The 21232-nt window shown below is 39.4% G+C and overlaps 1 protein-coding gene across 3 annotated transcripts in view; it reads left to right on the top strand.

Annotated features, from left to right (window-relative positions):
• Positions 1–6512, top strand: part of pi4kab (phosphatidylinositol 4-kinase, catalytic, alpha b) — a 30068-nt gene extending 23556 nt beyond the window's left edge. For all 3 annotated transcript variants that reach the window (XM_063490807.1, XM_063490808.1, XM_063490809.1), the window contains 13 exons: positions 587–640; positions 733–853; positions 1538–1667; positions 2550–2693; positions 2793–2863; positions 3667–3773; positions 3880–3984; positions 4078–4203; positions 4306–4426; positions 4833–4992; positions 5070–5159; positions 5264–5347; positions 5446–6512. In XM_063490807.1, coding sequence (XP_063346877.1) covers positions 587–640; positions 733–853; positions 1538–1667; positions 2550–2693; positions 2793–2863; positions 3667–3773; positions 3880–3984; positions 4078–4203; positions 4306–4426; positions 4833–4992; positions 5070–5159; positions 5264–5347; positions 5446–5497 — 1365 coding nt within the window. In that variant the 3' untranslated portion in view covers positions 5498–6512. The remainder of the gene's footprint in view (positions 1–586; positions 641–732; positions 854–1537; positions 1668–2549; positions 2694–2792; positions 2864–3666; positions 3774–3879; positions 3985–4077; positions 4204–4305; positions 4427–4832; positions 4993–5069; positions 5160–5263; positions 5348–5445) is intronic.
• Positions 6513–21232: the final 14720 nt, after the last annotated feature.

Below are 21232 nucleotides of genomic sequence, written 5' to 3' on the forward strand. Positions count from 1 at the left end.
TTTGTGAAATGTGTGACCCACTTCCCTGTGGCAGGTGGGTCACACATTAGCCTTAACACTTTGCATATAACTCGGTAGCATTAGCAATTTATAGCCAACCGCCTGTGTTCCTTTTTAAGGAAACACATCACTTTCTGTTGTATTTTGATTAGAGTGTAGATTTAAGGTTGGGTGGGCCCCATGGGGTTTTCTGGATTTAAGTGGGCCACGGCTCAAATTTGGTAATGGCTGCTATAGATCGACAAATTATGTTATCAGTTAAAAGAAAAGAAAGAATAACAGTTTAAATACAGTAGCTACAGTTACAATTGAGTAGTGGTGGGCTGATGGTTGTCCAGATGCAGTTTACAGAAAATTTATAGTTTTATTTTATCTCTAATATAGATATTAAAGAAGATTTATGTGCATGATAGACGGTTTTTAGGTTATCAGATGAAAAAGGGTGGGGAAAGTACCTTCGGTTCCCCTTACAAATTTCCTTTACAATTTAAACATGATTAGAAATGACGTTTGAGTGAAGTTTACTGTAATAAGCTAAATTGTTGGTGTAGTGTTAATTACTTTTTTGTTTTTATTCTCTTTTTAGGATGCCATTTTGTTTTACATTCCTCAAATTGTACAAGCTCTTCGTTATGACAAGGTAATTATCATATTTTCTGAGTCAGCAAATACATTCAGAGCCCTCTTAACATGAATAAATGATCGACTTTCCCTGTTTGCATCCTGGTGCAGATGGGTTATGTGAGAGAGTACATCCTGTGGGCTGCTCAGAAGTCTCAGCTGCTGGCTCACCAGTTCATCTGGAACATGAAGACCAACATATACCTGGATGAGGAAGGAAACCAAAAAGACCGTGAGATGCTCACCTTCATTATTTCTTCACTATGCCACACTCAGACTAAGAAAAGCAGTGGGTCTAGACTATGTGCAATGACCAATAATCTTGTTGCCTTTTGAAATGGACCAGACCACGTCTGTGACCACTCACAGTCTGTTTTCTCCAAAGCATCTTGGTGCCTAAAGATGGCGATAAAACGTTAATAAAGACAGTCTTCTGTCAGTTTGGGCCAACTTGGAAATCACATGCAATCTCTTTATGAGAATACAGTGGTTACCTGTGTTACATCTTCAAAAACCACAAATCTTTTGCTATCGTATTAACTACAGAACCTCACAGATTGCTGCAGGATGATGATTTAACTGCAAAATGACATAAATGCATAGCCTTTCTTTTATACAGGATTATAACCAGAATACAACCAGTTGGGAACTAGTCAGGTGGTTATTGGTGCAGACTGACTCAGATTGATTGCAAGGTTTTAGCAATCTATCTGCATTTGCCATGGAAGTTATTTGCAAACCTTCACCGGTTTGTCTGGAGGTTGGGCAACCTTCACCAGGCAATCTGCCATTGAAAGTATTGCAACCTCTGGGTGACCAGTTGGTTGCTGCAACTACCAGATGTCAAAGGTTCAGTGTAAATATTGCAATATGTTGCTACAGTTGCAAAAACTCAAGATCTTCTGTCCTCCTGCAGCGGACATAGGAGAACTGTTGGAACAGATGGTGGAGGAGATCATCAATTCACTGTCTGGCCCAGCCAAAGACTTCTACCAGAGGGAGTTTGACTTCTTCAATAAAATAACCAATGTGTCAGCCATTATTAAGTATGAAAACACTCTATTTATTTTACTGTGCTTTTATGAATTTTAAATTGTTTACATTTTAGGGAGTTTCCAAAGTGAATTTTTGCTACAGTGTTGCTTCCTTAACCTCTTAAGCCCCAAGCCTAACTGATCTCCTGCCTTTTGCCCCCGTATCAGGGGGCGTTGGGGCTTAAGAGGTTAAATTAATTTTTTTTCTTTTGTCCTTAACTATGTTCCTCAATCTCAAAACTCATGAACACCTGAGACAAAAGATGAAAAATATCAAGTTAATGTTCTGACTTTTTTCAGAGATTTCAAAGTAACTGCTAGAGTTGAGCCTTTCTGTTTAAAAAGATCCAATCCCTCTTGGTAATCTGCAAAGTGTTCATGAAGTGATAACACCTTACTCCCATGAGCCAAGAAGCTTTGTTCCTTCCCCTGGCTCCAGTGTTCTGCTCTTTAAATCCCTTTGTTGTTCATTTATTTGTCTATTTGTTGCTTCGCTGTCACTCCCATCATACTTAATTTTGGAAAACAGCCTATGCTGTGTTTCCCCAGCCCCCGACCGCCTGTCCACTAGTGTGTACACTCTGCAGCTGATGAGCTGTTTTCTGACAACCTTGATACAGAGAGTGTTTTGTCAGCCCACTAGAGGTTGGGAAATTCCCCTCTGCCCTTATTACAGGACTAATTGCAACAAGCCAGGGGAGAAGCCTCTGTCCCCTGACTTCAAGACTCTACCCTGGCGGCTCCCCTCTGTGGTTAACAGCAGAGCCTGGCTGTCACATATGATCTGGAGTCATTCATGGAGATGCCCATGCATGCTTTTCTAAGTAACAGAGGTAATAGACCTACAAGTGTTGTAACTCTGTGTGTTTAAGTTGTTTTGTTTGTCCTTGTCAGACCCTTTCCCAAAGGAGAGGAGAGGAAGAGGGCCTGTCTGGAAGCCATGTCACAGATCAAAGTCCAGCCTGGCTGTTATCTGCCCAGTAACCCAGAGGCCATAGTTTTGGATATAGATTACAAATCTGGTACTCCTATGCAGAGGTGGGCATAATAACCAACTTTTACATTTTTAGAATTAAAATAAAACAGTGAAATGTTAAAGTGTAAAAATATGCTCTTCTACTCTGTGCTTTTGTTTAGTGCTGCCAAGGCTCCCTACCTGGCCAAGTTCAAAGTTAAGAGGTGTGGAGTCATTGAGCTGGAAAAAGAAGGTACTGGTTATGTTAAAGGGGTCCTTCAAACATGTGCTGCTCTGCTGTGCACAACAATGTGTGTTTCAGTTAACTAGTTACAAATTAACTGAAGTTCCTCCAATCATAAAGTGTTTACTGGTTACAAGATTAGTCCTGCATCACTTAAAGTCTCTCTTCAGTGTGTAATGCAGGGTTTTAATTTTCCTTTAGTTAGATCTATTGGACTGGGATTGGCTTTCAGATAATTTGTGTTATTGGTGCAAATCTTAGACTCAGACTCTAAACACGCATTATTCTGTATGATGAAGCTCGAGCGCAGTAAGGACCAAAACACAATTTCTGAGTGAACAGGGGATAGGGAGTAGTTTTAATACTTCTGAAACTGGTCACATGGTTCTCGTCACACTTATCTGACAGACACATCAGAATTCATATTAACAACTGTATGTCGTCATCAGCACCACCAGTATGTGGAATCACCCAGGGCTTAATCCTTGGTTCATATCTCTTTTCTTTATACTTAACTGTAATGTTTGTTAAATCTAATAGATTCAGATACATTTGTGCTTTGTTTTAAATGACTGCTGAAAACTAATTTCTAAGAATTAGCTCTTCCTTAATCTTTTGCCCATTATTTTTTTGTCTCTTGTCCTTCTAATGCGAGTGTGTGTGAATCTGTTTGAAGGATAAGTGTACAATCATGTGTCTGACTGTGTGTTTGTTTGTTAGATATGTACGCTTTAATGTGCCTTAAAACTGCTTTACAAATATTTATTAAAATTGCGCAGAGATAAAAGTGTGCCATAACGTCTCTCCCTCAGGTCTGCTGTGTCGCTCAGATTCGGTGGATGAGGGGAAGAGTGAAGAGGAGGCAAAGAGGATCTGTTGGCAGGCAGCCATCTTCAAAGTTGGAGATGATTGCAGACAGGTCTCACTTTCATACTTCTGATAATTAACCTCTCCCTAATTATCATTGCTATCTCTATTTTAGCCCGATTTAATTTTCTCTACTATTTGCTGATTTGTGTTCACAGGACATGCTGGCCCTTCAGATCATCAGCCTCTTTAAGAACATCTTCCAGATGGTGGGCCTCGATCTCTATGTGTTTCCGTACAGGGTGGTGGCCACTGCTCCAGGAGTAAGTTCACACCAACTCCTTCCTTACATGAACTACTGAATGTGCAAGTCTATACTTCCTCTTATTCCTCCTCTTTCTGATGTTGTGCCACAGTGTGGAGTGATTGAGTGCATCCCTGACTGCAAGTCTCGTGACCAACTGGGCCGACAGACAGACTTTGGCATGTACGACTATTTCAGGAACCAGTATGGAGATGAATCCACTCTAGCCTTCCAGAAGGTAAATACTGAATCTTATTTTTTTCTAGTCATCTGTCAGTTAAAAGACCATATTCCTATTGACAGATTTTTTTCATATTCCCTCCAACTCTTGTCCTTTCAGGCACGGTACAACTTCATTCGCAGTATGGCAGCTTACAGCTTGCTGCTCTTCCTGCTGCAAATAAAAGACAGACACAATGGCAACATCATGCTGGACAGCCAGGGCCACCTCATTCACATTGGTGTGTATTCAGTGTGTTTCTCTGTGTGGTTCTCTTATTGAAACTGTCATTTCGGTTGCTTTTTTTTGATTTTCAAGTAAAATTGCCAGTTTTTTCCCATCAACTGTGTCTCACTAATCTATGATGAAAATTCAGCTGTTTAGTAGTTTACCATTCTTAAAAGAATTTTAAGTCTCTACAAGCATTTATACATCAATAAAAATAAATTACTGTGTGGCATAGAGAAAAAAATGCTTTAAAAAAATGTAAAAGATGGCTTGCATCCGAAGTTCTGACTGCAGTTTGTGAAAACTCCTCTGAATATTCATAGTTGTATAAATGTTACATAAAATTATCTTTTCCCCACCAAACTCCTAAAACCCTATTAATTTATTGAAATTACATCTGTGTGTTTATTTGTTTCCAGACTTTGGGTTCATGTTTGAAAGTTCTCCCGGTGGAAACCTCGGCTGGGAGCCAGATATCAAGTTAACCGATGAAATGGTGATGATCATGGGTGGAAAAATGGAGGCGACACCCTTCAAGTGGTTCATGGAGATGTGTGTGAGGGGATACCTGGCTGTCAGGTGAGTGCTGAAGAAAATAATAACTGATCTTTGAATAGTTACATGTAACATTAAGACAAGTTTCTGTGGTGAATCAGGCCCTACATGGATGCAGTCGTCTCCTTGGTCACGCTCATGCTGGACACTGGTCTTCCCTGCTTCAGAGGACAGACCATCAAATTACTCAAGTGAGTGAGAATGTTTTTGCATTTCGTGCTGATATGAATAAGCTGATTAGAACCTTCAATGCTAGTTGCTGTTGTTATTAAAAATCTTGTTTCCCCACATCTAGGCAGCGATTCAACCCAGGTTTGAGTGAAAAAGATGCAGCATCTTTCATCATCAAAGTCATCCAGAATTGCTTCCTCAGCAACAGGTTGGTAGATTTCATTTCTATGTTTAAGAAATAAAATATGTATATATATATATAGAGTTCTGATTGCATCCTCCTTTTTTTTTCTTTGTGTTAAACAGGAGTAGGACCTACGACATGCTCCAGTATTACCAAAACCAGATCCCATATTAAACATTCGTGCCTAAGCATGTGCATATATTGGCTGGTACATAGTGTGTGCGTGCGTGAGTTTGCGTGTGTGCCTTTGAAGATGTTCACCAATGAAGATTGTGGCTCACTGTTTTTGCTGATTGTTGGCTGCTGTCCCTTGTGTTTGTTTTAGTGTCTTGTTTAATTATAAAAACATTTTTGCTTTACTTTAGTTGTGTTTTCTCTTATTTATTATGTCATATGAAAATCAATTATATTATTAATTATTATTCTATTGCACTGGCATCTTGACTTCTGTGTACTTAGAAAAAAAATGCTTGTTAATCTGCACGTTAAGCAAAATACTTTATTAGCGTTTGTGCCAAATTTAAATAATTTATAATGTCCGTGAATGTGCTTTCTGTTGATTTTTAGGTGGGGTTTGAAATGTAATTGGATACTTAAAGTAGCTAAAGTAGACCAGTTTCAGTTCTGACCATTGTGGCCTATTCTGTCATCTCGTACTTGACTGTACTACTGTGCTTCTCTTTTTAATGGACCAGTCAGAGTACTTTGATCTGTGGCATGGTACTTGTATTTACAGTGAGACTTGACTGTATAGACATGAGTTACACTGTATGTATTTTTCATATTTCCACTTTCAACAGAAGAAATGATGCTCACATGTTCTGGGAAACACTGGGGCTGAGATTTGTATATTTAGCATTGCCAAATGGGGAGGGGTAATAAATGGTTATAAGTCCGTCTTTTCTATTGTTTGTCTGTGAAGGTAAGGCACAGCTTAATTGTTGGGCAGTTGCATGAAGTTAAATGTTAACTACCATGTAGCCTGTGTCCAATGTGGCTTTTGTTCAAAAATATTTTAGTAATCCACAGTGCTTTCTGTACGGTCAGCGTAAGCCTTCATGTATTGTTACTGGTTGTAAAGATTTTGCCTCTTTATATATTTATAGCCATGACCCATTTTCTGTCTCCTTTTCTATCTTCATGCCTTTTGAATGAGAATGCATAAGATATGAAATCAAATAAAGAATTATCACAGTATTTCTTGACGCCTTGTTAAACCTCTTATTGACCAGAACAGAAGGTGTTACACTTGGTGGTACTGTAAAGTTGAAACAAAATATTGAGCAGTATATGATCATATTGGTGCAAAATGACAATATTTATATTTAAATTGATTTATCATGCAGTTTGACTGCTCAGACTTGCTACAGTATGACTTCTTTAGGTAGAACTTATCAAGCGAGAGAGGATCAAGTGAACAGAAGTTAATTAACTTGCACTGAAGAAATAATTCAGACATAGCCAACAGCAGGGGAAGTGAGTCAGAGTGATACAGTCATGTGAAAACAACTCTATTCAGTCCTGTTAAAAACTAACTGCTTCCATGGGAATTAAGAGAGTAAGTAGCAGCTTGGTGCTCCTGGTAAAATGCACTTAATTAACTGATCACAAGTAAGTGTGAGCACCTCTATAAAACCAGATGTTTTGGCATTATGCTGGTCTGGAGCATTGAGGTGTACTAACACAATGCCACAGTCTTCCCAGGAGTGAATGTCCCAGCAAATTTGTCCCAAGGTCAGTAAAGAAACTGCATAAACCCCAAGAGCTGCAGCTCAGACTTAATAAGCCTTGATCAGCCTGTTATTTGTTCATTAAAGTACAATTACGAAAAGATCGAGCAAATACAGCTAATATGGTTCCCAGGAGAAAATGTATCTCTAAAAACAAACAGCGTAGATTTGCAAAGTTACATCTGAGGACAGATGAGAACAAAGTTGAGACATTTGGCCATTTGCACAGCACATCATCTGGTGAAAGCCAAACAACATATCAGCACAAACACCTCATATCAAATATCCAGCAACACAATGGCTGAAAAAGAAAATAATCAAGGTTTTGCAATGTCCAAAGTCCAGACCACGACCTTGTATTACTGATCACAGATACACACTAACCACAATGTAGTGAATGCATCATAGATGACAGTCGTGCTATATACCGAGTACTGGATAATCACTTTATCATGAAACCATCACTTTTGTGGCCAACAAATAATACTGTGATCATGAGACAATCTGTGATTCGTTTCTGTTAAAGAGCCCTGATTTAACAGTTGGTTGTACATCCACAAGAGGGCAGCACATACTGGCATCATTTAATCTGTGTCCAAGTTCTTGAGCTGCTCAAAAAGATACTGCTGATTTCTGTGACACCTTATTAGTAACTGTAATATTCATCCTTGTGTTGCGAGGATGGCTGTCATGGAACAAGATATAACACACTAACAAGAATGCTACCAAACCTTTTCCCTCTAATAAAAGTGACCTCAAGTGTGCTTCAAGCATTTAGAGATGCACTGACAGATTCTGCTTTTGGAGAACATGGTGCCCTCTGACAGCAGCTTGACTTCAAATGGAGGTGAACTTGTGCACTCCTGTTTCTGCTGTATGGAGCGTATGAAATACTCTAGCCAAGGTTTTACTTCAGATTCATACAGCAGCACTAGGTGAATAATCGGACACATGCGCCAAAAACAATAGTTCAACAGCTAATAAAAGATGAAGTTGGAAAAATAATCTAAATTTTCTGTTTAGAAATGAAGTTTCAGCCAAGTCTGCTTATGTGACTTATTTATTTAACTTTTAAACTGGCAGCCTTTATAGACTGCAGCTTAGAGTACATTTGGAGTGGGCTGCTGGTTGCATTACCAGATGGGAGTGATAGAGCCGAACCAGCTCAGGGTCAGCACACGCTGGAGGCCAACCAGTCAGATGCAGTGAGTGAGTGTAGCAAAGATCCCATGACAGCACACATGCTTAGTTTTTTCTTCTACTTTTTTTTGCAGTGATTTTCATCAAACGTCTACATATTTCAATGTGGGGAAAAAGGTGCTGATGGTTACTTGTTGGTGTACTCTTCACACTCTGTTTGGTTAAAATTTTATTGTGTACTGACTCACAGGAGAGGAACACACTGATGTAATTTTGATGTTGCTGCATCACTGCAACACATCTTGACCATACAAGAGATTCAAAGTTAGGATCTTTGTACGTATATATATATATATATATATATATATATATATATATATATATATATATATATATATATATTCATTCGTTTATTTTCATTCATTTATTTTTTCACATTTATTGTGGCCCTAACACATTATTATAGAAAACACAATAAGACAGAAAAAACAACAACAAACGCAAAATGCAAAACAGAAAAGACAAGATTTCAAAATGTTCAATGACCCTTTAGAAAAGTTAGTGAAAAGTTGTCTTTAGCTTTTTGTTTTGTGTTTTATTTGGTGTTATATTGTTGCATTTTGCACCTAAGAGCCATCATAATGTCCATCCATTACTCAGTGCAAGTGTCTAAATGACACCAGACTGGCACACATCTGTTTCTCACAATTTGTCTTTCATTCAAATAATGTTTTTGTTTGTTTTATGTGTGCAAATGGGGAAAATCACAAAAAGAGAATGATGCTTTGAGCATTAGATACGGATTTCACACTGGATGTATTTTGATGCTGACAGTATGAAGTGCAGTTGAGTTAATGTGTTAGTCTGTGGATGCTAAATGCCATTAGGTTGCTACTTGTGATGGAGTGATTGGTATAAGAATATCAGCACATGTTAGAAATTGTCCACACATTGTGGTTTTCTGAATGACCCTCTAACTGGTGAAAACCCTGTGATGTGTTAACAGAGAAATCTTATTTTCTTTTCTTTTGTCTGTCTCTAAACAGACAAACAGTCGCTCTGAAGGCTTCCTTGTGACACATTCATGCCTCCTGAACGTCAGCGGCCCTGCATGCCCGCCATGTGCTCTGCAGTATTTAACTCTTCTCTCAATTGTTCCAGCCATCACAGATGTGAGGAGTGGAGTTGAGTAGAAAGGGCTATTTGTCCAAATGCCCAGAGCAGACAGTCAGGCCTTTTAATGAGAAGCTGGAGCTAATCAGGAATAGTGGCTGCAGGGTGGTGAATAGCAGTGCTGATTCATTTTTTTCATGGGTGAAACCAGTGCCACACTAAAGTCACATTTCTTTAAATTTTTATTATTACTTTTTTTTAATCCTTGAAATTTCCAATAAATACTATAGTATCTGCCCTTCGTTGTAGATTCGAATGGATTACTGGATCATATTACCTACTTCACAGACGTCGAGACCAAATTATTACTGAAGAAATAGAAGAAATATAAATAGATGAAAGCCACTGAGTTTAGTCAGAAACTTCAATATTATTCCCATCTATCTGGGGTGAGAAAAATTATCTCTGTGTGCAACTTCAAAATGCATTGCACCCTGATGTTTGCGTGACTTAGCTCAGATTATAGGTGTTTAAAAGGACAGCAAGCAGGTCTACCCTTTAAATTTCTCCAATGATGGATAGCTGGTCTATTAATAGCACATGTTGTAATTTGCATATATATTAAGTCACTAATTTTGCCGTTTACAATGAATAAGCTAATATCAAACCTCCCAATCCATCTTTGGATTGCACAGGCCTACACTTGCATGTACAGCAGTATACAAGAACTGAATATTTGGAAAATAGTGAACAGCTTCCTAAAAACACTACAAACTACAATTACAGTTTGTTTAATGCCATTCTTAAAAAACTGAACTTATTTATAAAGCCTTCCTGAAGGTAACATTCATTGCAAAGACTTTTGTGCTTAAGCTTTCTAATAAAACTGTCAGCTAAGTAAACTATCAGAAGGGGAAAAAAACTCCTTGTAATTGGTCACATTTTTTTTATGAGGCTGCATTTTGCAGGGGCAGCCTCTCTTCTGTGCTGCCGACGCTGATCAGTTTTGTTATCTAAGGTTGTGACGACTAAAGAAAAGCACAGAGTCACTGTTTCCCTGTGGGTAACAAACATTTACACAAACATACATGTGTATGCACACACATCCAGCACACACAGTCAGACTAAATCCATCACAATGGTATATTCCACTGTATTTAGTAGAAAATACTGTATTTGCATAACAAATCAGTGGCTGAAAAAGTTCCTCTACCTAGACGCCTGTCAGGACACACACTGGAGCCAAAGCTTCTTTTTCTCTCTCGATGCCCACGTGTTAAACGCTATTTGTTGGGCTGCTGAATGGAAACCAGTGTTCACCCACTCCTTATCATGTGACCTTTGATCTGTTTGGACAGCGTGACCGACAGAAGAACTGCAGCACAACTACTTGAGTCACAGCAGAGAGAAGCTGGCACATTTTATCTGTAAAAGTTTAAAATCAGATTAAATCATTTCTTTAAGAAGGTAAAAAAAAAAAATCTGTGGTATGTAAAGGTTTGTCTTCTTTATGAGGTCTGTATTGATATCAAAATATCAAACCATGACTCACAAATCAAAGTTTGCCTTTGTGCTTTCATATAAGTTGTGCTGTAAACATACTACCGACCTACTCACTGTACTCAGGATGTAAACCTACCTCTGACTGTTAAAAAACCCCCACAAAACAAGCAAAACTCCTATTAGAAGCTTTTCTTCTCATAAAAATTAATTTCTGTGCAATTTCTGTCATGGTATGGTTTGTTCAAAAAACAAAACAAAAACCACACACACACAAGTATCTGTAAGAATTTCCAGTCAGCTGGGACCTATTATAAACCCTTCTTGCTTTTCATGTAGTTACTTAATCATGCGTTTATAAAACACTTTTGTTAAATTTGCACCATTTTTAATAACTTGTTGTCCCTCTTTTTGTTCCATAAAAAGCAATAAAAATAAAAAAAAAACCTTTCATGGCTGTAAAAACAGAATTAATCAGCATTTTTTCAGTCATTAAAATTAGGTTTTAATTGACCCATTTTACATTTTATTAGTTGCCTTGGGGCAGCTGCATCATGCAGTTGTATATTTACCCAGCAGAGGGCTAGAACAGGATCAGTGTATAGGAACATCAGAATATAAACTCTAGTACATCCCAACAAGCTAGGTGCTGGGTATGAAATGTGCAAGGCTTCTCCAAAACACTCTGTCTCTGTGAGCTTACTCTCCTTTTCCACTTAACTGCTACGACCTAAACAAATTTCCACATTAAATAAGAATAAAGATGCCTTTGCAGCAAAACAATGACTTTTTGTTTGTTTGTTTGTTTGTTTTTCGTGCCCCAAATCATATTTCAGTTTTCCCCATAGAGCCTGGATCAGATTAATTCAGCACTGTCCATAACCAGTCAACAACAAAAAGCCTCTGCCACTCTCTCAACCACCACGGCCACTGTTGCCACGGAGACCCATTCAGATGCCCGGTGGTGACCTCTGACCTGAGGGGAGGCTGGTGAATGTAGCTAAAAAGGGGCGGCTGGGCTGGGGCATCTGGGGTATCATCTGGCGCCTAACAAAGCCCCTCGCCAGCTGGGGAGGAGGGCAGGAGATACAGAGAGAGGGAAGGAAGGGGCACAGAGGAGAGGGGAGTGGAGAGAAAAAGAGAGCACCCTTTTCTTCTTGCCCTCTTCAGAGAGAGTGGCCATTGACACTGTGCATCTCATTAAAATCTGTGCACCCCCTTCTCCCCTCCTGTCCTCTCTCTGGTGCACAGGGACCAGGCAGCTGCCTATCCTGCTCTGACCATTCAAGCTCAAGTGCAGTCCACTGCAGGATAGAGAGAAAAGGAGCAGACAGAGAGAAGGGGGGAGAAAGGGTGGCGTAAAAGCCTTGGACATATGCCACCACCACTGGGACTGAAGACACTGCATGGCTGCATCTAAAATCTTTCTTTTGGAAACTTTTGTGCGGATTAAAAAGCTGCAGTGCACATTTTTCCCCATAATTTAATCCCTGTTGAATAGAGTCCTCTTTGATTTTTCATGTCTTATTAAAAATGATGGAAAAATCTACTACAGGAGATTTTTGTTGTGCAGTTTCTTTTTAGTTTTTTTTTAAGATTTGTGATGTCACCAAGGCGCCAGAGCTGGCCCCAACCTTGAGCAGATAGACAGCAGGATAAAACATGCAAACAGCTGCTGGGTGGCGACACGCGCAATCACAGACAGCAAACAATGACACACACACACTGGTGTCCCCACACCCCTGTAGGACATTGTGGATATGCACAGGTCTCCCTGAGGGTCACGGTCATGCAGTGTTTGTGCTCTGAGTGTTTGTATGTGTCTGCGTGTGTGTGTGTAAGGCAGGCACAGCAGGGCTTCTGTCAAAACAGAAAATCTGCCGTGGGGTGCAAAAGGTGGGGGATCCATAATAAGGAAGGGGAGAAATTACTGAAATGATGGGCGGGGCTTTAAACTCCTGGGTGCTACGCTAATGAGAAGACAACACTGCAGGTACTGGAAGATGAAGCATAAGCACAGCTCCAATTACACAGAGGAATATAACATGTTTATGTGCGCGCACAAATTCATTTTCACGCACAAGCACGCTTTGGGCATGTGGTCGCTTCAGGAATGAGTACAGAACTGAAAACAACATGAATCACATGTGTGGAAAAATTAGCCCCAGCTTCTTCCTGCTCACTTCTCTACTCTTCCCGAGCTAGTTTGGACTCCTAAATTCAAGGGTACAGCACAGAGCCCTCGGTCCCCCACCTCTCTTCTCTCTGTCATTTCCACTGATGAATGGGGCTTTGCGTTCAGATTTTAATTACTGCTCTGTTGAGGTGGGAATTGGCCATGCATTAAATTGGAATGAGACACATTTTTCCCCTCAGCAGGGGAGGGAGGAGATTGGAGGGTAAAAGGAGAAACTGGTTACTGTATATTAATTGAACCATCCAGTGGCACAAAGTTCTCACATAACTGTGCAGGCCTAACCAAAAAGGGAGCTTGAAGAGAACAGTACACAGTTTAATATGCAACACAAGATGTTTAGAGAGCAGTTCTGCGGGATTTCTATAATAGTTAGAGGGTTTGTTTTGCCCATTTTGTTCCCAATTGAAACATTTCTTTCTTCATAACTATTTCACAATGAAGGTGCAGTTGTAGGGAAACATGGAGGCACATAGGAATCAAACTGCAAGCTTCATGTTTGGTTGACAAGGGCATATGCAGATGTGATGAAGGGCTATCTATGTCAATTACCGCTGATTAAAAAGGACATTACATGGGTCAAATTCTGTTTTGCACTCTGTCAGTGCAGATTAACAGCATCAAATAAACCCGAGCTTCAAATCCATTCACATACAAACACAACCACAGAGAAAGAGTGGTTAAGGCTTGTACTGCATGAGTACTGCTCAGGGGAACAATGAAAGAAAAGCACTTCTTGTCCTGTTTGTCTTTTTTTTTTTTTTTTTTAAATCTTTTTTAAAAGAAGTGGGGAAATGAGTGAGCCTCATTTTTATTTATAGTCAACAGCAGCTAAATCCCATGAGGTATGGAGTTGATAAAAGCAAGGTTACAGTTTATGACTAAGACATTATACTTAAATGGCTGATAAAATATAAATACCCTTGGGAACCTGCAAGGCAAGCTCAGTGACACCCGGGTTTCATGGGCTGGTGAGAGAACAGCGTGCAGGTTAAACATCTCCAAAGAGCTTGTATTTTTCTACATAGCACTGTGATAAGCATATACTGTATCTGGGGTGACAGCTAGAACAAATGTTTCCTTATTCTTCTTCCAGTTATACCATTTTACATCGATCAATGTCCTCGGGAGCTGTTTCTTATAAGAGGGGCAATATTTTCCTGTTGTGTGAGTCAAGGAGAGGCACCCAAATACCCCTGATGGCTCTGGTTATGGCATCGGTCAAGTGGGGAAAAAAACAACAAAATGCACAAGCTGTCAAATGAAAGGACTCATTCTGGTAGTTAGGAGATACCTATCGGACATCTGCTTTTCCAAGAGCATCTGGTCATCCTTTTCTCACTTAACAGAATGGGACACCTTGCAATAAAGCTATTGTGCTCCAGTCCTCGTTCAAAGGAAGCTACTCTGATAGCCGCCAGTAAACAATGGATTATGACATCGTGAGGAATAACTGGTGGTGTCCTCCACATCGGGTCTTAAGAGGGTTAAACTTTATTTAAAATGTGGCATTTTTCTTTGACAATTTTGATTGTGGATCCAGACATAGCTGTGATTTGTTGTGTGTTGTCTTGTAATTGTTAGTTGTAACTGTTTCCTTCATTGGTCTTGTGGTTTTAGAAGGGTGATTTAGTCTGATTTATTCAGCCTCTGTTACCCCTGCAGAATCTGCTTGTCCTGCAGACTGTTTGCTGTACTAGTTTCAGTTCACTTGTAATTGTTTAAACCAATGACTGTAGAAAATGTTTTCTACAGTCATTGGTTTAAACACACAGTTAGATATTACATTTCATTTTATTACATTACTGTTACCCAAGGTAGATTATTTCTGCAAAACAATTGCCCAACACTGAGGCTTTAATTAAGTAAATCTATAAAAATTCTGTGCACCAGTGCCTGCTCCATGACCGAATCACTGAACATGCATTTAAAGAAAAAAACAAAAAGGACAAAAACAATGATAGAAAAAAACATTCTCATAGTCAGCTGTGTTTTTCCCGTGAAAATCAAGTCCCACAGTTGCAGTTCCTCTAATGGCTACAAGGGAGTCAGTCCTCATAGAGTCCTAGTGTCAGCTGTAATAAAGTAAACGTTTTCTTGATTGAGGTTTTGCAATTGCATGTCCACTAACCACATGATACTAACTTGGGTTATGTCAATGACACTTCAGTCACAGAGGCCTAGAGGCTGGGTCCCAATGACAATGACATCCATTAGTCGCTAGTTGGTGAGAATCTCCTTTTGATTGCTCATTGCCAGAAGTTTCCATGGAAAACACTGACTTGTCTGCAAACACTTGCCAGCTTCTCCCAAAGCAGTTGTAAAGCTCTGACAAGTGCAACAGAAACTGTTGCACAAATTTTACTACCGCACAGCTTGTAGTGAGCATTCACAGACAAGTCAGTGTTTTCATGGGAACTACAGGTGTCCGCAGCAATCTGCTAGCAACTAAAGTAATCACAAGGTGTGTGTGTGTGTCCCTTTGGTAGGGAAGGGAATCAGGTGTAAAACTCTATTGAAAACCTATTGAATGAGGCCGAAAATGATGCTGAAAGTAGCTTTTTCATCTCCTTATACTCTTTGTGACTGATGTCACCCAGCATTTCCTAAGCAACCCCCAAGAAGGAGCTGAGGAATACACATTTTTCTCTTGCAATTAGTGGTTGCATCACAACCACTATGGCAGACAACTCTCAAACAATGTGTGCATGATATTGTGCAAGAAACCTGTGTAAATCGCCCGTTTGGGTTTAATAAGGCTTATAGTTACGGGTATGATTACTTTGTTTGACATGACTCCTGATGTCATGGTGGCTACATTCACTACATTGGTAAACATAAACACGAGTAGTTCTTGGCAAAACATATTTGTCTAAAGGATATAATTGGCGTGAATTGAGCTAATGTTTTGATCCTACTGAACATATTCTAACTCAACCCTTTGGAAGGACTCCAAATCAAACATCTCACCATCACATTTTTGCTAAAAGGATCTTTTCTATTAATAAAACTGTCATGTTCAGGTCACCTTGACAGAAGACGACACCAGAGTGAATGTGCTGTTTAGTGAGGGACATACCTTGAGCGCTTTCCTTTACAGCTATATGTATAAGTGGCCGAAAAATGATAGACCCGAGTATAAAAGACAATATTGTTCTGTTATTTTTAAGTTATCTATGATCTGTTGGTAAGACCATAACCTGAGGTGTCCTGGTGATAGCTGTTCGACGCACTTGAGCTCAGCTGTTTTAAGGGGATTCATAAATGGAAGATGAGCTTGCCCAGCTGACTGTGGTCCTGGGGCAAATGCAGCCATACATGATTTGATTGGAGGTTTTAGGGGTCATCACATGGTCATCTGTAGCCAGCTGACAAGCTGAGCCGCTCTCTGATAAGAGACCAGACGGGCAAAGGACAAGGAGAAGCATGACCAGCCAAACAACACGTGATCCTGACAAAGATCTTTCTTCAGTTATTCTTGTTTGTCCTGTATAGTCTCTAAAAATCTCAGTTTTAAAGTGCGTCATGCTCATCTCCTCTTAGTAGTGTTGTAGTTCTCTCAAGGTTTTATAGCCAGAGACTTTTAGCTATTCAGCTCCATTTAACTGACATGTCCACACTAACAATGGTGCCTGGTCGGAAACATATTCACACATGAATACATTTGTTTTGTTTATCCACTCTCAGTCAATGTGACCGAAAGGAAAGTTTAGTTCATAAAAGATGTGAGTTTTCAGATTTTCTCCCTCTGGCAGGCTTTCAAATAAAATTTACACAAGATCGAAATGATAAAAGTTAATTATATGTTGTAATAAATTATGATAAATGGAAACCAGGAACTGATTTTAAACTAATCAGATTAAAGTAATTAGCCCTATTATCCTTCTAATCCTATAAGCCCAGACATACACAAACACATAGAAGTTTATTCTGTACTTTATTTTTCCAGTAAATAATTTTCCCCTCTCACTTGGCCTCACCTCTGCTAATTCTTCTTCCGTTCGTCCTTGCTCTTCAGCTCCTCCTTATCCCACTTCCACACTCCATTCCTCCCCTGCCTGTTAATGGAGTTTTGGCAGCCAGCCAGGGGAAGCCTTACTCTGCAGGTCTTCCCTCCTTGGCAGAGCTCCCAGTGTGTGTGTGTGTGTGTGTGTGTGTGTGTGTGTACGGGTTCGTACTATCCTGGTGGGGACCAAAATCTGACTTTTACTATCTTGGTGGGGACTTTCTGCACCGTGGGGACCAAAATCCAGGTCCCCTCGGGGTTGAAAGCAGTTTTCACACTCAAAATGCGGTTTTACTGTCAGGGTTACAATTAGGTTATGGTTAGGTTTAGGGTAAGGGTTAGGGTTAGGCATTCATTTTTAATGGTTAGGGTTAGGGTAAGGGGCTAGGGAAAGCATTATGTCAATGGGATGTCCCCACGAGGATAGCAAACCAGACATGTGTGTGTGTGTGTGTGTGTGTGTGTGTGTGTGTGTGTGTGTGTGTGTGCGCGACATAAAGCTCTGTCTCATAATCACTGCCATTCAGCACCTCTTTGGAGTGTGTCCGTGTTTACACGAAAGGGGTCATGGAGCAGGCAATAGCTCTTTCTCTCTCTCTTTCACATCAAACATGCAAACACACTATGCACAAACAAGAAAGACACATGACACATGCTTTAACATACAATCAGAGAAAGAAGGTTTATCACAGGGGTGCATACAGTCCTGTGAAAAGTACTTCATTACTGCTTCCTTAGGAATTAAGAGGGTAAGTAATCAAATGCACTTGCATAACTGATCATCAGCAAGTGCGACCAGAGGTTTGTGTGGAGTGGACATTCCAGCAAATGTGCCCCAAGTTCAGAGCATACAACGCTCAGAGAAAGTACAAACCCCCAATATCTATCTATCTATCTATCTATCTATCTATCCATCCATCCATCCATCCATCCATCCATCCATCCATCCATCCATCCATCCATCCATCCATTGGAGGTGGTGCTGTGGTCTTCTGCTGCTGTGGGCTACAGCAGCCCCTCTGCATCAAAGTTTGATGCTTATGTGTTCAGCGAAGGTCTTCTGTTCTTCTACCTTGGTTGTAAAAGGTGGTTATTTTAGTTACTGTCGTCTTCCTATCAGCTCAAAGCAATCTGATGATTCAGCCCCTGACCTCTGACATCAACAAGGTATTTTCGCCCAGAGAACTGTCTGTCGCCCACTGGATAGTTTCTCTTCTTCAGACCATTCTCTGTAAACTCGAGAGATGGTTGTGTGGGGAAATCCCAGTGATCAGCAGGTTCTGAAATACTCTGACTAGCCCCTCTGGTATCAACAAAAATGACATGTTCAAACCCCTTTCCTTCCCATTCTGATGCCAACTTCAGCAGGCAATCTTGACCAAATCTACATGCCTTAAAGCTTTGAGTGGCTGATATATGATTGGCTGATTAGATATTTGCCTTAATAAGCAAATGAACTGACATATCTAAGAAAATGGTTGCTGAATCTGTGTAGCTTGACTTTACTGGCATATACAGTAGTTGTTGCTATTCTAGGATTATGGCCTGACTGGACAGTTGGGTGAAGTGGGGAGCTACACCTATATTTTCAAAAAAGGATTATTTTGAACATTTGAGTCATCAAGGATAAAGAAAAATGCGAGGAAACAAACCCAATAGGTGCAATTTAATTTCAGATCAAAACCCCCAGACCTGAACCTGAGAGATCTGGTTCTGATCCTGTTACTCAGCCTCATCAGCAGGGTGGCTGGGAAAAAGCCACCCTTAAGGAAGGTAAACAGGGACAAATGGCAGGCTGTTACATAAAATCATAATATTATGTAATATGGTAAATTATGACATTTGTATAATTTACAAAAACTGTATACAACAATTATCTCCTCATGAAATTGTAGCTGCGGTGTCATATTTTTGTTTGTTTGCTTACCATGGTGTAATTACTGAAATTAATGTCATTTAAATGGCATCAGAATATCTTATCAGACAAAATATAATTATCTAAAGGTTTTGAAAGATTAAAAATACTCTGTGAGTATTTATTTTCCCCTTAGGGCACTTCATGTTTATGAGTAATCAATAGTCAATAGTCACAGATTTTTATCATGCCTTTTCAAATTATTTACACATATGTGTGTTTTGTACAGGAAATACTGTGAACACAAACAAGATTGGAGGCTAGTACGTAATAAGGAAATACAGAGGGACTCTTAAATTATGTTATGACTTTAGCTTCCTTTAAAGATTTTGGCATAATGCCCAGATATAATGAAGCAAAGCCAAATGTCAAGTGTTGACAAATTAACCATTCAGCTTCATGCCCTGCACGGTTAATTTCTTTATTACTTAGTCTTTCTGGGTGATGATGGACTGGTAGCACTACAAAAACTCATAAAATTATTATGTGATTCAATTAATTTATTGTGATGTCATGTATTTTCAGGTCTTTTAAGTCAGACTGTGTGTAAGGCATACATAATCTAGCGTCAGTTAGTTTTAGAAACCATAAAGTTAGTTTGTTGCCATATTAAGAATCTTAATTCTGCTGCAGATGAATGAAAGTTGTGTTGTAATATAACACAAATTTCTGAATTTAACTGCTAACATGTACATGAAAGGCAATGTCTTAAGTTTTCTTTGTGAAACTGTTAGCTGCATGTCAACAAGGTAACACTGTGCAAAAGATGTTTCAAGTAGTAAAGAACCCCACAAGCAACGACATGATCATGCAGGTTTGGGATAAACAGCGGGTCAACTGAACTTAAAAGAGAATACTTGATCCAAATGTCAATCATTTTGCAGACTCTTTCACTTTTGATTTCAGTAATTATCGTCTATCATCTGTCAGATTTCTATTGATGTCAAAAGCAGGCTGGTATTTAAAATGGCATATGCCAACACCACAGGTTATCTGCATGACTTCATATAAGAAACATGAACTGCATTAATACTTTCAGCATTTTTATTTATTTTTTTGCTCTCTGTTTATTTCCAGGTCAACGACTTCCAGCTATTAGCTTGTACCACATAGTATGTGTTAAGTGTGTTAAAAGTACATGTAAAACAGCTTTACACTCATTATAATCATCTGTAAGTCTTAATTTGTTTTTTTCTTTTTGGCAATACAAGCTTGGAGCTGTCAGCAGGTTAACCTGTACCACAGGTTTTAATATGTGGTTTTGCAGTGGTTGCAATCACCGGTATAAGGAAGTATCTCTGTTATCTATTTATCTCTGCTGCAAACATTCTCCTTGCTGTTTCTGCTCTGCTCTGTTTTCATCCCCCCTGCCCCCTCCCTAATAACTACCCTGTGCAAGCCCAAGGGAATGAGGGCCCTTCCCTTTATATTTGTATGTTAAAAGTGGGTGTGTGAGCAGTTTCGCTGTCTCTGTTTGAATGTCAAATAGCCTTGGGATGTACTAGTCATCACTGGGTGGCAATTCTGCCTCTTGAAGAAACGACAAAATACTTTCAGCTATGGTTGCTGACTACCTTGGGGCCTGTCCAAACACAATTATGATTTACTGTGTTAGAGAGTTAAATCAGGACCCTGATAAATAACTGATGTAAGTCCTCCTCTAGTGTTTTATTTATTTATATTTATTTCTAATTTATTTTTTGCCATATGTGTTTGCGGTATGCATCTGGATACATGTAAGGTGTGCATAACTACAAGCAAAAAGGGTAATCTGATGGCTCTTTCTTCTCTTACGCTAAACAATAATCTAAAAGAAGGAAACAGTTGGTTAACATTGATTGATTCTTTGGTCCAGGCATGCTTAAAACAAGTAAGACAAACTGAGATCATTAGATTATATTTGTAATTTCGCTCAGCATAAAGCACACACCACAACATGCATTTAGTTTGTTTAGTGACAAACAGCGAGAGCAAAGCTCCTGCTGTGAAACAATTGGTGTATACTGAGATCATGTGATAAAGTGAACTGAAGTTAGGTTTCTGTTTGCTGTCTACCTGCTCTTTCCCTGTAGACCTCACTACTGGAAACACTGAACTAGTTCAAGTAAGCTTGGATCTCTTACTTTTTTAAAACAGTCTTGCACTTTTTCCTCGGTTCAGATGTTTTAATCTTTTCTTTTGAAGACTGAAGCACTTTTTATTTCTCTTTGTATGAAGACACAAAATAAATGTCTTTTTTGTTTGCAGTAGTAATAAAAATATGATGAAACAAATGTGATGATTAAGACTGCGATATATATTTAATACAGTG

This window comes from Pelmatolapia mariae, linkage group LG12 (assembly GCF_036321145.2).
Source record: "Pelmatolapia mariae isolate MD_Pm_ZW linkage group LG12, Pm_UMD_F_2, whole genome shotgun sequence".
Lineage (NCBI taxonomy): Eukaryota > Metazoa > Chordata > Actinopteri > Cichliformes > Cichlidae > Pelmatolapia > Pelmatolapia mariae.